Source organism: Cariama cristata, unplaced genomic scaffold, assembly GCF_000690535.1.
Source record: "Cariama cristata isolate BGI_N322 unplaced genomic scaffold, ASM69053v1 scaffold2865, whole genome shotgun sequence".
In the NCBI taxonomy this organism is placed as follows: domain Eukaryota; kingdom Metazoa; phylum Chordata; class Aves; order Cariamiformes; family Cariamidae; genus Cariama; species Cariama cristata.
In genome coordinates, this window is record NW_009615597.1 from 1 (window position 1) to 24,406 (window position 24,406).

At 44.7% G+C, this 24,406-nt stretch overlaps 1 protein-coding gene across 1 annotated transcript in view; it reads right to left on the reverse strand.

The window, feature by feature from the left end:
* Positions 1-16,821: 16,821 nt before the first annotated feature.
* TAF3 (TAF3 RNA polymerase II, TATA box binding protein (TBP)-associated factor, 140kDa) overlaps positions 16,822-24,406 on the reverse strand; it is a gene marked incomplete at its 5' end in the record, with an annotated part of 28,751 nt that continues 21,166 nt past the window's right edge. The window contains 3 exons of the mRNA XM_009699857.1: positions 16,822-17,562; positions 18,325-18,431; positions 22,093-22,348. Of these exons, the coding sequence (XP_009698159.1) occupies positions 17,448-17,562; positions 18,325-18,431; positions 22,093-22,348 (478 nt within the window). The remainder of the gene's footprint in view (positions 17,563-18,324; positions 18,432-22,092; positions 22,349-24,406) is intronic.

Here is a 24,406-nt window from a genome sequence, read left to right on the forward strand (position 1 = left end):
CCCGTGCACGTATGGAATGTATAGGGGTGGTGGCAAAGGGACTGTGCCTGTAGCTGGGGCGTGAGATGTGAACCAGCTGCGGGTGTAGGATGAGTTTTGCAAGGGGCTCACGCAGGGATGTAGGATCATGGGTGCGAGGGGCCCGCGCTGTGCCGAAAAGCAGGGTGTGAGCGGGATGCGCTGGGCGATGAGCGCAGGGAAAATCTTGGGCTGTGGAGGGCCGGGTGACCCAGCAAGGCTTTTGGGGGGCAAAACCCCTCCCTGAGTGCTCTTGCACTTCCCGGCCTGGGGGTGGGCTGGGTGGCTCAGCAGGCAGTGAAGAAACCGAAGCGAAATTTTACTATCCCTGAAATAATCATCTGCTTAAAAAAAAAAAATAAATAAAAAAGAGAGAGAGAATTTCCTGGAAGAGAAAGTTTTCTATTACCGAAGTGGCCAATGAACAGAACAAATACTCGAGGCCTTTTCCAGCCACACTCCTCAGCTACGAAGGCGCACAAGCCCTCCCTTCCCCGCAATCACATTTTGCTCCCGACATTAGCAGAAAACTCACTCTGGTCCCAGGTAATGTAAAGCTCGTCAGCTGAATCAAGGCAAACAATCGCCATAGGAAATGTGTGCACAGCTCCACACGGCTGAGCAGCGCCGGGGGTTGTAACTACCTGAGAGACTGCAATAGCTAAAACCAAGAGGGAGTTAATCGTGGGTTTAGTTCCCATGCCCTTGACCTACAAGTTGCAGAGCTCAAGAGCGCGACACTGACGGAAGATACTCAGATGAAGCCACCAAGGTCCCCAGTCTAAAGCTATAGCCCCCATATTGCCCTGGTTTTTGCATTTGGAACGTGTTATAGGGGAACCGGTTCCTTCTGCTCTCCCTTTTGGAGCTGCCCGAAGGATTTCAGGGGGTTCAGCCCCTGGGTTGTCCTGCAGGAACGAGAGATGCCATTGAGGACATTTTAACGAAACCTGGTAAGGACGGGAGAGAGGATGAGCAAATTTCAGGATCAAATCTGCATTTTGCTTTTTTTTTTTTTTTATTCTAATTGTTTTCATTTGCTCGGCTGCTCAGGGCAGCATGGAGCCCAGTAAGCACGGGGCCGTGCATCGTATGGGCATCACGAAGGTGTGTCCCTATGGAGAGGTGCCTGGTGCGTGCGCTCGGACACGAACGTATAGGTAGCGTGTGCGCGGGGGCTGCTTGTGCGTGTGCACACCAGTGCTCGCAGATACCTTGCGCTATATATATGTAAAAATACATATATTCCATACGAGGCTCAGAGCTATACGTCTCTCCATCATGCCTGCATACATCCATATACATACACCCACTAAGGTTGCGTTTCCGGAGACATTCTCAAATAGAGCAGTGTAATTTCTCCGCTGATTTTGATTGACATGCTGTCCCTGGGATCATGTGTTAATCCCTTCTTCACTCAAGCCTTTTCATAACTCATTTCTCTCTGCTAGATGGAGACTCTGATGGTTACCGAGGCAACGATGATAGCACTAAGCCATTTCCCTCTCTGCACGGAGACCATTATTCCGCATGCATAGGCCATTTGCAACAAAGGTCGCCACAAAGTCATCCACAACACAGCACGCGTTTATTAAACTTTTATTCTTTTTTATTTTTTTTTCCCTCCCCCTAACAGAGAAACTAGCCAGCACGTGTGCCATCTCCCCCTCCCCTTTTTTTTTTGGAGATCTTTGTAATATAGGTAATAATAACTGTAGCAGATATTATTGTACCCAAACTATATATCACACAGATCGGGGGCTTAGAGTTCCTGGTCCAGAAAGATCACGCTTAGATGGCAAGGTTTTGCACCAATGGTTCCTATTTGTCTTTTGTTCTCCTATCAAATAGTAACTTTAATAGCAGCTGGAGGAAAAAACAGCCAACAGCAATGATACGAGAGCGGTGTGAGGTGAATATCGGAATGTAAAACCCACACGGAGATTCGCCCTGCAAAACCAAGCACCTCCCAAAACCGAGGAACTAAATAACCATCGGCAATGACCACCCGCTCGCTGGAGTGATTTTCTTTTTAAGTCTAATTTCTACCTGGCTCCTTACCTGGGCTTCCTAGCTCTGTGTATAAGTTGCAGGGGGTCCTTCTCGTGGTGTTAGGAGCTGGTTTAAGGGTGTTAAAAGCCAGCTCCAGCCATAGGAGGACAACGGGTTAAAGAGCTGCTGGAAAGGGCCCCCGCTAACCTGAGGTGCTCCCTCCCCACCAGCCAGGCTTTGCCCATCTGGGGCCACGCCACTGGATTTGATTTCAGCCCCATCCTTCGCCTCTGGAGACCAAACGTGATGCGTCGCTTTGGGCCGGCTTTTAGCCAGCAGCCCTTTCCCACCGGGAATGGCGCGGATAAAGGCACAAATGCCGCGGCTTTGTGAATTTAGCACTGAAGCCAACCTCAACAAATGTCCGCATTTGCCACCAGCCCTACCACCTCTCAGTGCCTGGGAGCACAAGTTCTTGGCCCGAAGGTATTTATCACCTCTTTCTGGCTCTGTTTTAAGGCAGTTTAACATCTCTGGAGGTCTACATGTCCAACCCCATCAGGACAGAGACCCCCACCCCGCTGCGATGGATCTTGCAGCCCCGATACCTGACGGCAGCAGGGACGGGCGAGGGCTGGGCGGCTGCTCGGACAGTCCTGCAGCATCAGGTCTGCCGCAGATGTGAAAGAGGAGGAGAAGATGGCCCACGGTGATAAGCTCCCGGGAAATTTCTATGGTGCCTCCTACTCTTCTCTGTCCAGACAGCTCCAGCACCGCTTCGGGATCTTATCTCTCTGTATTGCTGCACCTCTCTGGCCTCCCTCCTACAGTGTCCAGCTCAGCTTGGTGCAAAACACACTCCTAATTGCACCGGCCTGGCCCAAAGCTCTGATCCCATCTGCCCTCTCTGACTCCCATCACTGGCTTCACTGGTTTTATCACCTATTTCGTTTAAACGTTCGATGCCGCCTCTTTAAAGCCAGGCAGAGGTCACGCCAGCCCGAGCTCCTCCACTGTTTCTCCCTTTATTTTTAGTTTGCGAATTAAAAAAAAAAATTAAATTAACAGCCTTTAAACATTCAGCTTCTTCACTTGGATACACGGAGCCACTGCAGTGAGTGGGAAGTCCATGTGAGTCCAACCTCTGCAAGTGCACGAAGTAAGTGGCGAGTTTGGAGACCCACCTAGAGGAAACACCTCCCAAGAGCAAACTGTCACGTCTTGACAGCCACAGTGGTTTCCAAACCAGGCTGTGTGCTTGTTTACAAAGTTTCTGTTTTGCAAGACATTCAAATAATCGGAGACATACAGGAGTTGGGCTTAAACCTCCCAATCTGCCCTTTATCTGAAGAATCACCTTCCCACTGCGATGCGACCACTGCGGAGGAGGGTGAAACACCATCGGTCCAGCTGATGCATGGGAGCGTGGTTTATGGTGTGGGGTGAAGTGGCTCCTCTGCTGAGGTGCTGATTTAGCAGAGGTGTTTGAAGAAAGCAGCTGCCCTGGATCCAAGGCTGGTGTCCAAGACCTGTCACATCCACCCCTTTGAGCTGATGGTGAGCAAGAGCCAGGCTTGCTCCGCTACTGCGACATTACGATGGGGGCACCCGAGAGGGACTGATCCTGCAGACAAGGTCTTGTCGTCAGGAGGACGCACTGTCTCGTGGCATTTTTCACTGTATTCCCAAACCACGTCCAGCCTTTCTGAATAAAAGCCCCTTTCCCTTTTCTCCACCCCCTGTACCATCCAGCTCCCTGGGTGCTCTTGCACTGCTCCTTCCATGGAAAGTCTCCAGCCTGCCTGGCTTGATATTAAAAAAAAAGGGCAGAAAAAATATATTTATCATGATTTCTGCTCATAACAAGCTCTTCCATCTCATGCAGCGATGCTTGAGGCCGGCAAACGCACAGGGATATTTACTTGTGATGCAGCCCTGGGATGGTGCTGGGACTTTGAGCGAAGCGTGGCAGGTATTTCTGAGCCCCCTGCACTAATTGATGGGCTCTCTATATATCATGCCAGATAAAGGGCTCTTGTGCAGTAAATGCTGATGTTTAGAACATCCTGATAGTGTTTTGTTAACAAGAAGATAACGGGAGAGCAAGATACGTTTGTTTAGCTGCCTATAGATAAACCCAATAGGGCCTTTGTTAAGTTTTCATGACTGATGGCAGGTACTAAATGCGATAAATAATACCCCAGGTCCTGATCGGAGCTACTGTAGTACAAATTATAACCCATGGCACTGACCTGTGAGGTGGGATGGAGGGGATGAAGGCTAGGGGAGTGAAGACCTGGGATTTTTGGGGGGCGGCGACCCTTTGTTTCTGAATCGACAGTGGTCTGCTAAGGCTTTTCCAACACTCCTGCAAAGTGGTACGCACCAGAAAAGCAAGGGATGAAAAGGATGTTGGCAATAAGGTGTTTGTGGCCGCAGAAAGGCAGAGAGGCTGCAAAAATTTACAGGGAGCGGGTGGCAGTGGACAGCCCCAGTCTAAAACCAGAGGTGACCTTTTCTCCAGGGCTCTTCACCAGCCAATCCAGCATGGGATGCCCCAAAAGTCTTTGGAAACGGAGGCTGAGCAAGGTTGTGTCGCAAAGTCCTGTCCAGTAGATCCCAAGCATCCTTCTCCCTCCGCCCCAGGAGGACGCTGAGTCAAGGCAGTGTCCGCCTCCCTCCCATGATGGCCTTCGTCAGGGTGCTTATTAGCATTTCTCCCCAAACAACCTGCTAATTGCAAGGTGGGTCACTGTCAGCCCTCTTACAAAAGTCAGAATTGTTATTGAGAGGCGATGTGGTGGCCCTGGCCCTGAGTCACGACAGGAGAAGAGGGGCCACAGGGTCTGCCCACGATGCTCCCTGGTGAGGTCCCACCGACACGCTGGCCTGCGAGGCCGAGGTTGATGTTAAGTTGGTGACAAATTAATTACCAGCAGAGGGAGAGTTGCTCAGCAGAGGCTCCCCAAAGCCTACGGTTGTCAAGGTTTAGAAGTCAGACCATGAAACAACCCAACTCCTCTCAGTTGTTGAAAGGGATTATAATTACACTATCTTCAGCGTCATCTTCCCCGAGAAGTTGGTAATTTGCTCCCATTTGTTTGTTTTATTCTCCTCGTGTCATTTTTTGTTTTATTCTTCTCATGTCTTTTAGGAGAGGAGACCGCAGGAGCTGCACCGGGGGGATGCTTTAGCATCCACGACCCTTGGGTTGGTGCCTTCCTGGTGTGTCCTGCCAAGCAAGGGGGTGAGGAGGGCTCCAAGTTTGGCTCCCTGGCTGAAAACCTCTGGGATGCTGGGAGTCTCAGCTCCTTTTCTGATTGAGGTGAAACTAGAAAGCAGTCGTGGCACCTCCAACCTGGTGCTGACTTTGCACGAGAGCCTGCTGCCTGGCCCAACGTCAGGTTTCAGCTCCCTAGGAACAGGGAACGAGGAGCTCAGAGTCCTGGTTTCCACTTAAGAACGGGACGGGTCCTTGGTGAGGTTGTGCAGTTTGGGTTTTGTTTTTCTATCCCAGCTGCTCACAATGCATATTTATTTGTTGAGGATTTTTAATACTCTTAAGGAGATGCAAAAGGCCAAAGAAGAAAGCACTGAACTGGGTTTGTGTACTGTCCCAAATTATTTATGTTAATATCTGTACCGGCCCTGCTCCTTCCCCAGGGAGATACCAAGAGCTCCTAATTTCTACTCCCCCTTGATGCACATCTCTGCCGTCCAGCACCGGCAGAGTGCCAAGCCCCCCAACCCACTGGGCAAGGCTCGCTCCTGCTGCGGCGGTGACCACGATCTGGTGTTCACGAGGCATCTCACATCTCGCATCCTGCATCTCGCATCCCGCCGGGTCCTCGTCGGCACCGCGCACGGGACCTCCCGCTCGAAGGGCAAACGGTGCTGACACGATGTTCCTCTGGTTCAGCAATCCATCTCGCAGGAGACGATCAGGTTGGATACAATGTAGGGAGAAAGAAATGGGTCTTTAAGGAAATTTTGGAGGATTTTTTGGCCTTCTTTAGTTTTTCTGGTCAACAATAGCAATGGCCAGAGCATATTCATTCCCATCCTCTGACCAGCTCCTTTTTTTTGCAAGGGCAGCTGTAGGATTTGGCTGTAGATAAACCTGCTCCTGGCATATATGCTCTAAGTCCAGATTAATTTCCAGCTATGGGTTTTCCCCAAGCAGAAATATTGAACGAGGAGGTAGACTTTGTTCCCAAGGCTGGACTATACATGCTTCTTAAACATTTCAAGCTTGCAAATTTATGGATGGAATAGAAACTCTGCCCCATAACTGATTGAGAAGATCCTAAATTTCCATTTCGCAACCATCTGCGATGCGGGACTCATGCTGTGCTCCCGAGCAAACGCTCAGCTTCGGCGTCAGAGCCAGCCAGGAGCGATGGAGAGATGTAAATGAAAAACTAGTGGGTCTTCCTGAGAAAACTTTGAACAGGCATCCAAAAAATGAATGTGTTTTCTTCTAATTAGGAGTGTTCGTTATATCTCATGGCGATCTACAAAACAAGCCACATGCCAGTTATTGTTGGTACAAGCACAACAATTCTGACTGTGGGAAAAAAATATTTCCAGGCATGTAGGACACAAAAAGTACTAAAGGCATTTTAATGACACTTTAATTAATCTCTAGGCATAGGTTAAACAGAGAATATCTAAAAAGGTGTGTATGTGTGTGGGGGGTAATAACAAAAGTTAGGACTCAAATCAAAAGATGCTTTAGTACCTGCAAAAGCTATTAAATATAATTATATTCATTTAAAATATCCCCACGCACAAAAAATGGTAAACTGGAATGAAGGTTGCAAGCAAATCTCAGTAAATCAAGGCTTAAAAAAAAAGTATCAAAAGAATGTTGTGATTATCATATGAACAAAAACAAACCTGAATAAATTTAGAGTTAAGGTGAGACTTAAAAAAAGAAGTCCCAATAAGCTAGGTGTGGAAAATTACAGTGGAGGCAGCTAAACCACTTCAACTCGGAGATGCCATGCAATAACCTAAAGAAAAAGCAAGTGTGGATTTAGAAACACGCTAACACGTCCTGACCTGGGACCGCAGAAATGGAAATGCCCTTGTCAGATGTCTGTCGGCTGATAGAGCTATCGCAACCAGTTGGGAGACTCTCATTTCCAGTTTGCTCACCAGACCACAGTCCTGTCTACGTGCACATCTGTGACAAAGCAACTGGGGTCTCCGCAGAGATGCGTCTTTTGGTTCAAGACGAAATGAACTTGATTTTATCCAAAATCACCACGTCCTGCCCAATTCTTGCAAGTGCTTTGCTGAGCCCACCTTGCATCATATCCCAGTTGGGGTTGGGAGGTGCACCAACCAGCCTCGGCAGGACCCCGCGTACAGACATCTCTCCATGCCTTTGGTTTGGAAGGACCTTGCAGAGGGATCCAGACTTCTGCGTGTCTATTATATGGGGATCTTGGCAGTTGTGATCCACTTTTGGGATAAAAACTCAACATAAGCTAGTGCCCCCAGTGATAGCTTCACATAAAGGTGCCTGGAAAAGTACCTGGGGAGGTTCCCAAGGACGAAGGAGGCTCAAAGGTCTATTTTGCAACAGATGTCACTATTAAAGCAAGGATTAGCTGCTAGAGGGGACCTCAAGTTTAGAAAGGAGAAGAAAGTTTCCCTTCTTGTATCATAGGTGACTCTTCACCCCAGATGCCGACTCTTTTGGTCTCAGATGGCTCTGGCACCAGCCTTGTCTGCTTGGTGTCAAGGGGAGCTGGGAGCTCAGAGTTGCCCGTTCCCAGCTCGGCTTTGCCCCTGCCATGCTCCATAACCTGGCACAAATCATTTCACCGCCCTGCTTCGGTTTTGCTGTTTGTAACGCCAGCAGAAAACAGATCAATCCTTGTTCACAGAAAGTGAGTGACACTAGCCCAGCCCCATGGTTTCTCCAAGCACGTCTGATGGGAACTACCACAGCTTCTGAGTCCTTAAAGCCACTAAACTAATACCCACGCTGAATAGTTATCTGTTTTTATTACCCTCTCCCAGCGATTGCTGGGGACACTCACCCCCCCCTTGTCCAAATGCATGCAAGTATAGGAATGGCATGGTGGGACGTGTTGCAGCGTGATGGCAAAGTTTGACTAGATGCCTCAGGAGGTCCTCTTATGTCTTAAATTCATATAAGTAGTGATCAATCGTGTTCCCCAGCTGCAGAGTATGTTGCCAGCAGGGAAGAGGCAGGTTGCTATCTGCAAAGGTCTGATCTCCAGCAGCTTCTGTGCTCCTGCACACCAGAGGTGTGGAAGATGTATCTCCAGAAGATGACAACAGGCACTTGTCTTGCACTGAGGGAAAACGTGCAATGTCAGACAAGTAAAAGTGAGAGATCCATTGCAAGCAGCAGGACACATCTGATTGAGATAAGGATAACTCAAAATGGAGATAAACAGCTAAATTACTAAGCTGTTGCAGAAAATTGGAGTACCTTGGGGAAGGCGATGCCAAGAGCACACTCAGCTCTGAAACTATTTTGCAACGTGTGCATCCAAGGCTGCGTTCATACCAGAAGTCCAAGTAATACTATTTGGTAAGTGTTAACTCCATGACCAGTGCATGCAATCCAGAAGCGAGAAGAAAAACAAAGATGTGATGCAGCTCTGCAGCCATTTAAGCATGGCTTTGGTAAACAGAGATGGTATAATACTTACCAGAGCCTCAGGCATGGGCTAAGGCTCTGGATCCTCCCTCCACCCACCTGCACACTGGATGACTTGTACAAAACTTGGCCTAGTGGGAGCCTGGGCGATTAATCTGATCCCCCCGTGTCTCCCCACCGCCCTCCTTCCCTGACACCAAACCATCACGCTTTGTTCTGCTTGTAAACACAACCGGACCATCAACTGAGGCCAACTGAAAATGAGGAGTCGGGCGGGCATCCCAAGATCTGTAGCCTGTTAAAAGCCCGGGGAACGTTTTCCAGCGAGCTGGTGTAGCGTAGCTTTGCCAACATGGGCACCTGGGTGTGGGAAGAATGCTGGCAGGGCGATGAACTCATTAAGGTGGAGCTCTGTCACCACCTCCCGAAGGAATCTGAGATGAGTCCATCGTGCCGCCGTACCCTTGTGCAAGCGAGTGTAGGAAGGATCAGTCACTGGAGCTCCCTGCTCCCCGGCTCTACAGACCGAAGTCAACGCCACCAGGAGAAATAAGAGCCCTTTCCATGTAAGCAAACTGATCCGGCTGATATCAAGTGACTCATTAACGGCTTACAAACTTAAGTAGACCATAGCGTTGCTCTCTAGTAGTGGGAACTTCTTGGCTTGAAAGGAGGATTTGATACCTGCCAAAAGCTCACCTTGGGCTTCGCCATCATTAGCAATAGTAGATCTGCCCTTGGACGTCCAAGAAGTTGCAAACTGTGCCTGTTTTAGCTCTGAAGAATTAAGTTTTCCAAAGATCCAGGGCACAGAGATGAGCTGGACCCGCGCTGGGCTAATGATGAACTCCAAAGCGTGCGACACGGGTGATGAGGGGTGAAGGTGGAATTGAGCTGTTCTTACGCTGGACAAATACATCTACTCATACTGCATGTTTTGTCAGTAGTTTATAACATTTCACCCTCTGCTTGGCCCTTCATCCTTTTCCCATCCAAGCCTGTCAAAAGAATGAAAATATCCCATGATAACTAGATTTGTTAGAGACAAATGAAACTTCATTTTCTATATTCGCAGAAGCCATGCTAAGAAAAATAGGTCCATGCCCTTAGTAGTACAGAAGAATCTGTGTTTGGCTGGGTGTGTAGAAAAGACTCAGACTGATGGAAAGGTCAGTGCAATATAGACAGAGGACAGCTGAAACTTTGCCACCAGCAGTAGGGATCATGCAAGAATCACCCGTTTCTCCTGCACTTTTGTTACCACAATAACAACAAGGAAAAAGGCACCACGAGGTCCTGAGCATTGGTTTCATCACATGGCCACGCTACCTTGTGTGCTATAGGTGGTAGATTGAATACACTTCACATTTACCCCTTTCAAGGCATATTTGCTTTAGCAGCTGCTAATCTAGAGGCTCCTCAGAAAGGATAAACTTGTCATCAGTTGCCTTCAGTGTGCTGCTCCTAAGTACATTTCTGTTGTCCATGGCCCAGACGCACGCTTGCTGGAAAGGGGAGGTGTATATATGGTTTTCAAAACGGCCAAATCGTCATCTTAAACACATCTGAATTGGAATCACTGTGACTTGGGAGCACAGGGCAAAAATGATCCATCCTTCTGGTCCCCATAGGTCAAATAGCCAAATCTTGCAGAGCACTGAAACACGACACGTATGGAGCAGGAGCTCCATCAAATGGAGCAGGATCAGTTTCCAAAGGAGCTGGTAGTGAGGAGATGTTTTTCCCAACTCTAAGGAACACAAGGGTTTTGCAAAATAGATCCCCTGTGGTCTGAGTAAAATGAGTAAATAGAGTATGAATAAAGGTTAAGCAGATGCACTGAGGTGGTTGCCTGAGCTCATGGCTTTGCCATGTTTGCTATGAAACCTCCAGGCAGACTTAAAAAACATCCTGGACGGGACATACGCATGACACCTGAAGTTTAGGTTCAGTGAATTTGAAAGACATTTCAAAACTGTCTACCAAGCCAGAGCATCTCTAAGGGACTCTCTAGCTGGTTCAGTTCAAGACTTTGCATAAGTCATGGTTATATTCCCCAAATGTCATCTCATGTATTCGATAGCTACGATACCCTCAGTGGGATCCTCAGCACAAAATTGTTGAGCATCCTGGCTTTGGGAGATTTTTTTTTTTGTCAGGTCAAACCAATCCTGAAAGTAAATAAACGCAGCGTTTAGCCAGTGGCAACTGGGAGGGTTGAAGGGATGTGCTTCCTCCCGAGCAGTGGCACTGCAAATCCAGCCTTTTAGAAAGTAGGTGGCACCAAGAGTCAACGGTCGGGCTGGGTTATTAGATACTGAGGCCAAGGCCTGGATTTTGGGCATGACTGAGCATCTGTCTTTGCAGAAAGTATAGAGAACAACAGCATCACTTCATCCTCAGCATCTTAATCCATGCCAGCTCTAAGCACTAACTCAGACATTTCACAGCCCACAAAGCCCAGAGAAGGCAGCTATTGTACGAATTATGAGAGGTGTATTTTGGCGTCCCTGAAGTAATTTTAAGCAAGAAGCTGTTTCTCAGATAAACCCCACCAGATATCCCTGGAAGCAAAAAAGAGCTAGAAGCAAAATAAAGTCTTAATGTGAGCCCAGACAGGCTCCTTCCACAGAAAGGCTCATAATCAGTGGATGAAAAGAGGCTTGGATTCATGGTGGAAAACTTGTTGGAAGAGGGTCAACTAAAACCTGCAAAGCCAAAGGATCTGGCTGGTTCAGGAGTGTAGCAGGTGGTTTCCAGCTCCCAACCTCAATGAAAACACAAGTGCAGAAGTGCAGAGAAACGTTCAGTTGAGGAGCAGGTTCAAGGACAGACCTGGCACTGGGGGAGCTCCTAATAGTTCTGCAGTTTTACCCACCCCGTGTGAAGGGTGTTATTCTAGTTATTTAACCCGTGGGAAGGTCTGGGCTCTCTTTACAAGCTTCACATCACCTGGGTCCAAGGCCAAAGCAGAGCTGCCAGAGCAGGAAACGTTATCCTTCTCCTGTGGATGGAAACTGGGACACACACCGATCCTGCACCCAAATGCACCAGTAAAGCCATGACAGAGCTGAGAACCATCTCCAGCTTTCCCGATAATGAGATGATGTTTCTCCCTTCAAATATGGGCAACGGTTACCACGTGGACAACAAAACCTACAAGCAGATGTATACCCTAAAAGTGACAATTCTTACAGCACTTATTAGAAAAGTGCTGTAAATGACATCTCAATTAAAAATAAACAAGTGCATAGTATTCCCTGCCCTTATTTCCTCATTTGTTTCTGAATAAGGGATTTTTTTTTTTTTTTTTTTTTTAAAATCCAGAGAAAATGGTGCCCAGCTCCGCATTTGAGGAGGGATCAGCTTGAAGGAAGAAGACTGAAGGTCTCCTGCATGCAGCTAAGCAGTAGCTGTGCCGGAGGCCCTGGGTGACACGAGGGCGGTGGAAGGGTGACACCCCATCACACTTGTCATTAGTCCCACAGTCAGCAAACGACAGGCACAGTAAGTTGTCAAACCACGCTGGCTTAGGGAGGAATTGACAGGCAAGGCTTTTTAATTTATAAACCAAATTCCTACTCATGACAGGCGATGAAAACGAAATTTTTGTAAATGTGTTTTAAGTCTCTTTTTCCCTCATCCCCTCATTTAGGCAATAAGATAATCTAATTATTTTCTGTTTGGTTTTATAAATCTGTTTCAAAGTCTTTACAGGAACGCTTACATTGCGAACACAACTAGGAGCTGTGTATTCATTAGAAAAGACTTTCTCCTTGTGTTTTAAAAAATATGTGGAAGATCTTCCACCTATCCTGGGTTTACTTGATATTTCGCTTTTTGAAAAATTGGTTTCCTTGGTCATAGCTCCAGGTAGCAATATTCCACCAAATCTCAACTACTAGCACCTGCTTGGTGCCACCATATTTGAAAGCAAGGCTCTGTCCATGCAAGGCACCCAACAGATGTCGAGGTGCTGTGGTTTTGGCACTGACCACCAGAAACCTGAGTCAAGGGTCAGGGTCTCTGGAGCAAGCAAGGGCTGGAAGGAAAAATTATAGGGGAGACTGTCAAGGGGGAGTGGGCGAAGGGGGCACAGTGGTCCTGTAGCACCCAGCTCTCCTCCTCTCTCACCTCTGGAAAGCATCACAGGATTTAAAGTCCTGGTGCAAAAGGTCACTCCATAAGCACGAAGGGCTGCACCTTAGAATCCTAGAATGGTTTGGTTGGAAGGGACCTTAAAGCCCATCCAGTTCCAACCCCCTGCCGTGGGCAGGGACACCTTCCACCAGACCAGGTTGCTCACAGCCCCATCCAACCTGGCCTTGAACACTTCCAGGGATGGGGCATCCACAGCTTCTCTGGGCAATCTCTGCCACTGCCTCACCACCCTCATCATAAAAAATACCCTCCTTATATCTGATCTAAATCTACCTTCGTTTAGTTTAAAACCATTACCCCTTGTCTTATCGCTACAGGCTCTGTTAAAAAGTCTGTCCCTCCTTCACCCGGTGTAAACCTTAAAACAGCACCTTCGAGGGAAAGCACAGCAGGATCAGCTGCCCTAGCTCACGTTTAAAGGCTTCTGCTCACATCAGCCAGGTACGAGCTGTTTGCTGGCCGTAAATCTCCCGTTACAGCCTCCTCTGCCATACAGCACACATGGATTAATAGCAGCTTTCTACTTTTTAGGTTACAGCTGATCCGAAAGTCCCCAGAAGAAAGGGAGAGTTTCCTAAGTAGCATGACTGACAAGACCGCGAAGAGGGAGTTTATTCAGAGCATTATCTAATTCATTCCCCGGTGAAGGAAACTCATCTACTTTTGAGACTTAAAACTTCTAAAGAAAACTGCTATGATCTAAAGAGATTGGCCATAAAACTATTTGTATTGAAAACTTAGCCAGCATGCCTTTAGTGAACTTCATTCATTAACATTCTTCCTGGCAAGGTTTCCATATCTCAGCGTTCATTTTATACTTTAATTTGGTTAGTAGGTCTTTGTTTAATCGTCCTATTGAAAGGAGAACAAAGAAGGTTTAGGTGATACAGTGAAGTAATACACTATATTTTATCTCTGGAAAGCCCAGACAAAGTCAGCAGGCTCTGATACCCTCCGATTCGTTTTTTTTTTTTTATTCCCTTTCTCTTCCAGGACATTTGGAATCACAAATCAGTTGCTGAGAATAAAGATCCTCACTGTACTTAGCTGCGGACACCTTCAGAAGAGAAACACCTTGTCAAGCAGAGAAATGATGCTTTGAGCACGACATACAGCCCTGAAGGAAGATTATCTCAGGAAAAGTGCATCCCCATTACTCCAAGGATGGATGCTCTGCATTTATATCTCTGCCCTCCAATAAAAATCAGTAGTCAAGATAACTTTCTTCTGTTTCTGAGCTCTGTTCTTACCATCTCGATATTAACGTCATAGATTTTTCTGGGTGCAAAATTCATTAACAAGTTGCAATTTTGCCTAATGACTAACATGCTTTGCAGCAAGCGCCCAGCACTGCCGTTTACTCCAGCAACCTGCAGGCACAGGCTGCCCTAAAGGAGGATTTACAGGATAAAAATGATAAAAAAACCCCACCTTGCCTCGTTTCACAATAAACGGAGCTGCTCCCCAGCCCCAAAGTCAGCTGCGCGAGCGGGCAGCTCCTGGGCTGGTGTAAACTGACACAGCTCCAGCTGACTCCCAACTGACTCCAGATAATAATCTGGCCCCAGAGTAAAGGCAGGATTCAACAAGCTTTTCTCACGGAATAGCTTTTACGCTCTTTTCTTGAATATTTGCTTCCAATACTCACTGTACCGCTTAAATCCACTATGTATGGTGCATCAGTAAAGGGGGGAAAATTGTATTCGTCTTCTCTTCATACTGTGAGCAGATGGCAAGTTGTTTTCTCCTTGCTGAAAATTCTTTAATTCTTTACTTTCTAAACTTTTAACCAGTTCTACTCCAACTACCCACAGAAATAGATGTTTTCCAGAGGCAGTGCTCACTTTCCTCTTGGATGAAGCTGCCCTTTGAGGCAGGAAAACCATTCAGAAACACTGATGCTCTCCTGTGACATCTAAAGAGCAAACCAACGTGCAACCCACCCGCCGTGCCCTCTTCCCATGGACAGAGGTATGCAAAACCCAACTCAAAAGGATTCAGAGGAACACAAATGCTCAACAATGAAACCAAACAGCGAATCAAGGGAGCAGCCCTAGCTCTGGCAGAGTTTATGGAGAAGAAACACAACTCATCAAGTTATAGCAGCAAACACAAACATCTGGGGAAGCAGCTGGGCTTGTTCAGCGTTGGGTGGTATGTGAGGCCATATGGAAGGTCCATGGCACACGGTTGCTCAGGGGGTAACTATTTTTGGAAGCCAATTATTCTTTTTTACCACGATTCCTGATACACACCAGGGTAAGTGAAAGGGGAGGCAGGCTCTGCACGGCTACGGACCAAGGCTGGCTTCAAACCGATGACCCGGAGGTGAAGGGCCCCTTCTCCCATTACTAATCCCGTCAGCCACACAGGCCTCCTGAAAATGATGCTTTGGTTTTATTGCCACAGAGGTCATTTATAAAATCATAAAACCCGGGGTAGGAAACCAACCCGGCAGCAGCAATGCACAAGCATGCATAGAAATAGCTGAACGGCCAGCAAAATGGCAAAGTTCAGCCCTCCCACGGCACCTTGAATAATTTAGTTGATTAAATGTGAGAAGTTCTGATTAACGGAGGGGAGGAGGAAATGGATAAACAACTTACCAAAAGCTAGTTCTTTATTATTGCAACCAGAAATGACCAAAGACTCTGTATTTTGTATGTCTGCACATTACACATGGAAAAAAAAACAAGAATCAGGTTTGCAACATCCAACAATTCAAAATAAAATAAAACAAAAAAAATCAAACCCAGGAACTTTCTTGACTGGTAATTAGCAAGGACGGAATATAAATGAGGTGGCATTGAACAAAGAAGGTAACAGTGCGCATTTAATAAACCAATTTCATCCATATCTCCACCGATTTGCAATTTAACAGTTCTATCAGCAAAGCCTCATTTCCCTAACTAGACTGGTACTTTTAAAAACATGACTAATTCATTCTCATTAATATCAATTTGGATGCATTTAAAAAATAACTCTTAATATCTGTGCAACAGGTTAAAGGGTCATATTCTCAAACATCAGATGTTTCTCACTGTACGGTTTAAAGTAGAAATATCCCCAAATTAACCAATGAAGTCTAAAATTGCTTCAGAAACAAAAGGCATAATTTTTTTTCCCAAGTTTATTCTTACATTTTACTTAGCTCTGAGACGTATTGCACTACAATATCTAACACTGACCTTTTTTTTTTTTTTTTACTCTGCAGTTTCGCCCCTCATTTTCATTTTCAATGGGGAATACAACTCGTATTCACTTTATTGGTCTTTCCAAGGGGATACACAAAGCAGAATAATGCATCTTCTGGCCTCGACGCCATTCTGCATCTCCTCCATCTAAACACAAGCCTGATCATTTTGGCAAACTCACTACCACTTGTTAAAAAAGAAAAAAAAAAAAGAAAGAAAAAAAAAGCTCATTTCCAGCTACAGATTAACACCCTGTAGCTACCATTAAAAGTGCAGAGTCCCCTGGCCTAAACTCTCAATTCAGAAGGCATTTAAGCACATGTATAACGAAGTGTGGGAACAGGCTCCTTGAAGGCAATAGGATTACTCACTTCTTAAGAAGTTACCACATGTTTAAGTATCTGAATCGAGGCCTAATTATGGTGCTGGCCGACTCCTCGTGCATGCACCACTGGGGCAGATCTTGCCAATCCCTTAAAGCCATAAGGACGGGCGTATGTCGCGAGGGCTTTTAATAGCTGCTAGGTTTGTATTCTCAGGCAAACAAAAATAAAAATCCTCAAGCCCTAAAAAATAATTAAAAAAAAAAAAGTACTTTATAAATATCAAGTATTTACACGTGTGAAAATCTTTTAATGGGAAGTGTTTTTACACACCAGTGAAATGTACAAGCAATGAAAAGGTACATTGACAAAGACTAAAAAACAAAAAACAAAGTATAAAATATATTACAGGTCCATCAAAATAAATTCACACGGAAGAAAAAAAAAATCGACATAATAGAAACCTTTTCTTTTTAAAAAATAGAAGATATATCACAAAAGCTTGAACGTGTTTATTTTATGTTAGTACTAAAAATCAAGGAAAAAAGCTTCGTATATTCTCGTCACAAAAATATTTACCAGCCACTTTTTATTTCCATATTATGAGTATCTGGCTCAGCAGGAGTAGAGGCTGAACTGTATCCAGACTAAAGAAATCATTCCAGAAGGTCTCCTCAGTTTACAATTTACTGCAATTTACATTTTCTTCTCCTCTCAGCACCTTACTGCAAAAGTTCAAGAGGGATTAATAACAAATCGAGAAAGAATAAGACAGATATCTGTATTTACAACATTCATCTTTGTTGCTGCCAAGCCACAGGAGTGGGAGCGGTACCATGAACTACCAAAGTCTTCATATCGCTCTGTGCAAATTTCCCTCGGTAGGTGAAAGACAGCATCAGAATGTACCAAATTCCAACCCCCTGAGCTCGGATGGTCTGCAAAACGCAACAGCCCCTGACAGAGAGCATCTCCTCACCCCTGATTCATTTCAGAGTCATAACCCTAACAGCCAGTGATGGAGGGTGAGACACAAGCAGGATGGATCCTCCCTGTGACAGAGTCAGGGCAGAAGATGTTGCGGTGACCGCATGACTTCAGTCCAGTGCAAAGTCTTCAGTGTGCCCTGTGCTTCCTCTTCTTGTGTTTTTTATCCTTCTTTTTGTTGGCACACTTGGAGCAGAACCATTGCATCTCTTCTGGGGGTGCAGTCGTAATTCCAACGCAAGGCCTGTGAAGGACAGGAAGATAGGATATCATCTCAGCAGAGTAATGTTATTTTTTGTTTCTTACTCAAAGAAATGAAACTCTTCAGTGGGAGACAGGATCTGGCCTTCAAATTAATATAGCAATTATATTATCATTATCTTAATGAATATAATGATGGAACAGAAACCTAAAAACCACTTGCTTTGAAACAAAAAGAAAATGTATCAAAAAGACACTCAGATAAGAAACGTCATTTTAATAGGAAATAAGAGCGGACTTTCAGGTATAATAGGCTAGATTTAAAATAATTTCAAATGTTCCTTTAACACATCTGCAAAAAAACCTTACGATTTTATGTAGCTGTTTAAGGAAACGCCTAAAAAGTGATTAATTCCCTCCAACCCTTTTGTAAGAGCTGACATTTATATTACTGTTCACACAATGCTTCATAATTTGAAATGTCTATCTGTATACACTACGCTCGTAATCCTGTAGTTCTCACAAAATTACCAGAATCAGCAATATTTCCCAGCAGTTTCAAAAACAACCGTTATCACCAATGCCCATTAATTAAAAAGTAAGTCTCCTTCACAGCTTAAAACCTGCTTCTTCAAATTCCAGAGAAACAACAGATAAAAATATCTTCCAGATTATTAAATTGGACACACTAAAGCCATTCAAATATTTCCAGTGTCCCGAACCATAAAAAAAATACAAGGTTTTCAATAATATAGCCCCAAATCTGCCAGGGAACAGCAGAATAGGATGGATGAGAGCAACTTACCAGTGATACCAATCATCGCAGCCATCACAACCTATCATTGGACTGCCATCATCTGGCTTGTTACAGCCAGGACAGATCCAGATCTGGTTACCCCACTCATCTCGGATCTGGTGCAAAGAAAAGGAAAGTTAGCTGGTTTTCAGGTCTAAGCAGGCAGCAAAACTGACATGTGGGGGGAAAAAAAAAAAGTTTCTTGCTTATCTGACAAAGGTATTCAGCAGCCACTGTTGTTATTTATGAATTCTCTGATCATAAGTGCTCAGCGTTGTGTCTTAATTGATTTTCCTATACTGTACATGACGACAAAAGCATGCATTTTTCTGTATTGTCTGGTAAACCAGTAAAGCCAGTTATACCACCTGACCTATGCAGAGGCATTCACATATAGCAGCCAGGGCTTACAGACACAATTCTTTCTCTGTCTATACTATTGCGACTTTTTCAATTCTACCCTGTTTAATGGCAAGAACGAGCAACGGCAGCCTCCTGCGTAAGGTAACAGTCTTATATGCATGTAAAATATACAGTGCCATGTGTATATATTGCCATATTACTTATTAGCCAAAGTCTTCAACTTCAACTAGCTGATAAGATCAGGATATAAAAAAAGTTGTTACTGAGTAACTTTCCATTCCCCTTATGACATTTATGTCACAGTACAATTTACTAAAGGGTAAACCAAACAAGAAAGGCAGATCATTTACAGTATTAGGCAGCTGCTTACTGGATGTATCATATTCAGAGCTTTATGAATTTTTTTTTATGTTTATATCCTGCTAGATCCACTATTTGTATTTTTAAGTTTCAAGTGGTTTCTTTAACAGTTCTTTGGTAAAAACATACATGCAAAACGTCACGAAATCCACCCAAAGAAGTGCAAGTAACAATATCAAATACAAAACGTCTGGGGTATTACCCTGATTTCATCATTACTTTATGAAGATTTGCACACTATCACTGAATCTCAAAAACATAAACTGTTTTATTTTCAGCTTTTGTGCATTTACACATCCCTAAAGCAATAACTTTTTGCTATCTGTACAGCTTAAAAAAATGACATTAAAAAGTAGCAGATGAAAAGCCCCAAATGCTTTTAGGAAAAAAAAAAGCCACTACATGGTGGTCTGTACCTCTTACATCGCTTCCTGAAAAATCAATAGGAATGTACCAGAGCTGCAACCCACACATCACTCTTGACTGACTCCTCTTATAGCCCTAAATTTTTTTGTGGTTTAAACTAGAAAATACAAAACCCAGGAATATTAAGCAGGGAACAATCCCCTTTCCAACAGCGATATGGAATAGGTAACGTCATAAAATGAACTCCATTTTAAGTTGATTGATTGCAATAATCATTCCTATCTACGCATCTAATCTCACATCTGCAAAGTCATTTTAAGTTGGTAGAGAAGCATCTGCTCCGCAGGTAAAGCGTCTGCGTGTGGCATGAAGAGGTCCGCAGTCATTTCTGTGGGATAATCCTGCTGGGGAAGGAGGAGATGCTGTGCCATGGTGCTGCAGAGAAGCGATGCTGCGGGCTGTCGGGGTGACAGCTATGGCCCTTTACAACCTGCTTCAGCAGCCCGGCTGTACCCACATCGTCCTCCGGCACGGGCACAGGCACTTGGCAGGCACCCCATCCACAGTGCTGCCTCTTTTCGGCACTGGTGTAAGCACTGCCTAATGCTGCCCCATTAGAAGACAGATACCCTAACTTTTCCAAACTTAAGTTTTTCAGGGGGCGATGTTTGTCTGCAGAATACCTGTCTCAGTCTTTCAGGGGCTGGAGAGGGGCAGGGTGGTCTATAATCAGTGAAACCTCTGCTTGTTTGTTAAACAAGAACTTGGGCTGCTGAATGAGGATGTTAAAAATATTGCGTAACTTCTCACCCCTTAATGAGCCATGGGTCGTGGAAGGAGGGACAGTATGTGACTGCTGAATGCTATTTTAGCACAAACCGCTGAGAGTTAATGATCAGAGCACACTTACAGAGATACTATCCTACAGGGAGATCCTACATCATATCTTGTTTTTTTTTTTAAACTATAAAACCATCCTCCTGCCCTCGCCTGCAGAAGGGAGTTGCACACCTCTGTCACACTGGCTCCAATCTTATCTCTAGAAGAGCTTTACTGTGCAACCTGGGGAAAGCCATTTCATCATTCTGTGTCCTGGATTCCCTTCATACAACAGGCTAACAGTTATTAATTATTCCCTTCTTCCCCAATCTCTCTATGAGCTTTTTGACTCATAAACATCTCACATCAGGAGTCCCTCTGCCCGTGCACATAGTTGGATCCTAATGCAGGAAAGCCCTGGTTTCAACTATAACATTGTAAAAGAAAGAAAGAACCTGCAGCCTACATGTCCTCTGAATTCTCCATAAGGTGTTAAGAGTGCTACCATTAGAAGTACCCAGGGAAAGTTCTAGGCTTTCCTTCTTTAAACTACCATAATCTCCAAATTATTTGCTTTTAATCCTTAGTGAAGAAAACAGGATGTAATACAGTATTTTGGAAATGTTTCTCTTTCGGAGTGAATTTCTAAGCTTCTCAGCACTACAGTAATATATAAGAGCGACACTGCATTTACACCTGTGATACACAGAAGGTGAGGATGTGTATCCTGCACACTAAAGATATGCACAGCCTATGTGAGGTTGTCTAGTGCTGTAACTAACTCGGGAGTGAAACGTAGCAGCTGTTTAAATAGAGATCAGTAACATGATACAACAGTTTAAGTCCAGCAGGGAAGAGCACCTTTTCCATTAGAAACAGCAGGGTAGATTTACACTAGGAATCATTATAAAAACAGGAATTAAAAAAAAAGAGAGAAAAATCATGCATATGTTGCAATTAAAGCACAGGAAACTCTGTAATAAAAGCAAGTTTTAGGTGTTTTAAATGGTGAGATTTTTAAACTGCTACCCACTACAGATAAGCAAGGTGTCACCAATCAAGCTGGAACTTAGCCAGGACAGGGAGGATAACAACACTGCTACCAGTGTTAATGGTATCTGCTGCTCTTCAATGATCAGAAACGGCCAGGACATCCATTTTACATTGCATCTAAAGTGGAAATTTTCAGTAGCATAGCAATCCTAGTCCTGCCCAGAGGTATGTCCATGTTCTTTCAGAGAACGTAGTTCCTACATCATGTTAGATGGGAGACTTGTCTAAAAGAATAAAGAAGTCTTAATGTTACCAAACAGAGGCCAAGTTCAGAGCATATGTCAAACAGACTAATGAACTGTAGATTAATGAACTATCTTTCCCACATGCACAAACATCTGCAATTTCTGTATGTTGAGGAACCCAGAAAAGAGATTAGTGGACTCTACACATTTCAAATGAGGGCTAAGTCAAATTCTTGATGTTGTATGAGGGTTTTGTACTTTACCTGACTGACAGCAAAATCTATGGTGAGTTTGACATTTGAGGTTTCAATTCAGCACTTACGAAACCATCTATAAAAAAATTTCCACCTCCAAAAATAAATGCTCTAGCTCAGTTAGCAGAAAATACCAAGTGGGACATAACCGGACTTGTTAGAAGAAACTTTAACATGGAATTGGGAACAAAGAAAAAATTCAGTCCAAGTAGTAGTGTTTTAATTAAGTTATTAACTCCTCAAAATACTTTAATGGAAGCAAGAGCCGGATAAAGAGCAGCTTAATAGAGAGCAACATCACAAGTCCAGGAGCTCCATAATTCAAGAGCTGAATGTCACTGGCACTGGGATAAAACACGGCAGTGTGTGTTACCTACCACGTAAGTACTGACGGTCTCGGTCACCACGCTCCTAACCGGAGCTTTGGAGCCTCCTGCCGCGGAGACGGCTGGAGAGGGCGGTGGGATGAGGGCTGGTGAGACGGTAGCCTGTGGAGGAGGAGGAGCTGGAGCTGGAGGAGGGGTGACATGAACGGGAGCTGGTATCGGTGACGGCACAGGTGGAGGTGTTTTGGGCCGGCTCACAGGAGTAGCAGGTTTGGCCTCTGGAGCTGGCACCACTTTGCTGATGACTCTGTAGGACCAAAAAATGAGAACTGGTAAGAGCTGATGGGAAAGAAAGCAACGCTTGATCACTGACCAGATAGAAAGAAAATATAGTGCAGCTAATTCACATCACCTTTCAGTTGGCAAACAGGTTGTTTCTACCCAACACAAGGACCGTTGTCATTGCTACACCCATCCATTGGACAGGGTAAAACACAGAGCCATTACAAAGTGAACGCCAGGACAGCCTGAACCACTCTATAGCTTGCTGTCATATAAATATTCTCTGTGGCTTTACTAAACCTTGTTTCGTTAAGTTTTATTACATTAGCTCAATTTGTGGGAAATATTAGAAAGCAAAGTTAATCAGCTGTGAACAGGACTGATTTTAATCTTCAAACTGAGAGACGATATCATCCTCTTAAGATCCTACATTAGGGGGTTCTCCAAATATTTGCTAGTTTGGTATTTCTTTCCCCAAATGTTTATGAAATCAGCAGTGGAACTAGTCAGGACAAATAAATGACGCACACTATATACTCAGCAGTTAAAATATTGCTACTTACTCGAGTAGCTGAAGTAGACAGGATGTAGCTCTAGTAAATACACAGTATGGAATAATCTTGCCCAGGAAGGGGGATACATAGAGGACCCAACGTTTATTAATGAATGTTGATACACAGTGTTATTGATGTGCATGCAATTTAATGGACAAGACAGAAAAAGCCCTTACTATAAGGCTCTAGATTAGAAACATAAAGAGAAGGAAAAGGATGTTTTAGAAAACAAAACAAAAAAATCCTCAAACAAAACACAGGATAGGTCTATTTGTTTTACCACATTTTGGTAAATCATTTTACTAACTTATTTATATTTGAACGGTAACTGTGGGAGTGCAATTGATTTGTGATGGGACTGTAGGAAGAAGGTGATTTAAAGAAAGGTTAGACATTCCGGAGAGGAGGACAGCTTAAGGAAGCAAAACCCAGAGACTTCAGTAGGGAAACCATGACGAAAATCAAATTGCAACAACTCCTGAGAACCAGGAAAGTCCAGCTCCACCGTCAACGGAAATTTTACATTCAACTGCAGAGTTTACTGCAATTCTCTTATGATATTCAAAAGGCAGTATGACTGCGATCTGAGACATTGTCTGCATTTTAAGTTAGTAATCCATGCCATCATTTGAGTTTGGAATTATACAGTATTTAATGCTTGTCTGAGATAATACTGTTTTTCTCCAAAGATATGCCACTTGCACCACTAAATCACAACTATGGCAAGTTACAGTAAAACCAGACTTCGTAAAAGCAAACAGCAATGGGTTTGGTATTCCTGCCTAACCTGTCAACTGTAGCATCACACCTACCTTCTGAGACCTACTTTGAGTGATGAGGGAAAGAAAACCAAACCCAGGGATGTTTAGAAACTTAGAGTGCAGCAGAATCTATAAGGCGTTAGATGATTTTCCATCAGCAACACTGAAGATATTCACACCACTTGATGTCTTAGTGATTGCTTCAGGTACCCGCCCTGGGAACTCAGACTCTTTACGTATGTGTCAGTAAGGTGCTGGACTGCGAGCTGAAGTACAGGACTCCTCACTTACGTTGTCTGTGACTTGTAGAAGGAAGGAAGTCCTATTATCAGGTCATTCTGGGAGCAACCTATACATCAAATCCAGTCGCATTCTCCTGTTAGTGGGCTACATCCGAAACCCCACTGCTACCTCCCACCAAGAAAGTTTTCTCTTTGGCTCTTGAATGTCCATGATGTGTTTCTGGTTCAATAAAAGTCTTAGCGTGTGGCTCTCTGGGGCTCCCGCCAGACTGGCCACTCCAACTCAGATGCTTCTTCTGTGCCTTCCTCTTCCTACTGCTCCCACAGAGAGCCCTGGCTCCCGACGCCGAATGCCCAAGACCTTGGTTGGTGGCAATACTCCCATGGTTTGCAAAGTCACCCTCACGACTTAAGAGCCACCTCTCAATAAAAAAAATCTTAGCAATAATAAAAGCGAGGAGAGGGACAGACAGCAGAATATTTGGCACAGCAAAAGTCATTTGGACGGTTTCAAACATCATTACCC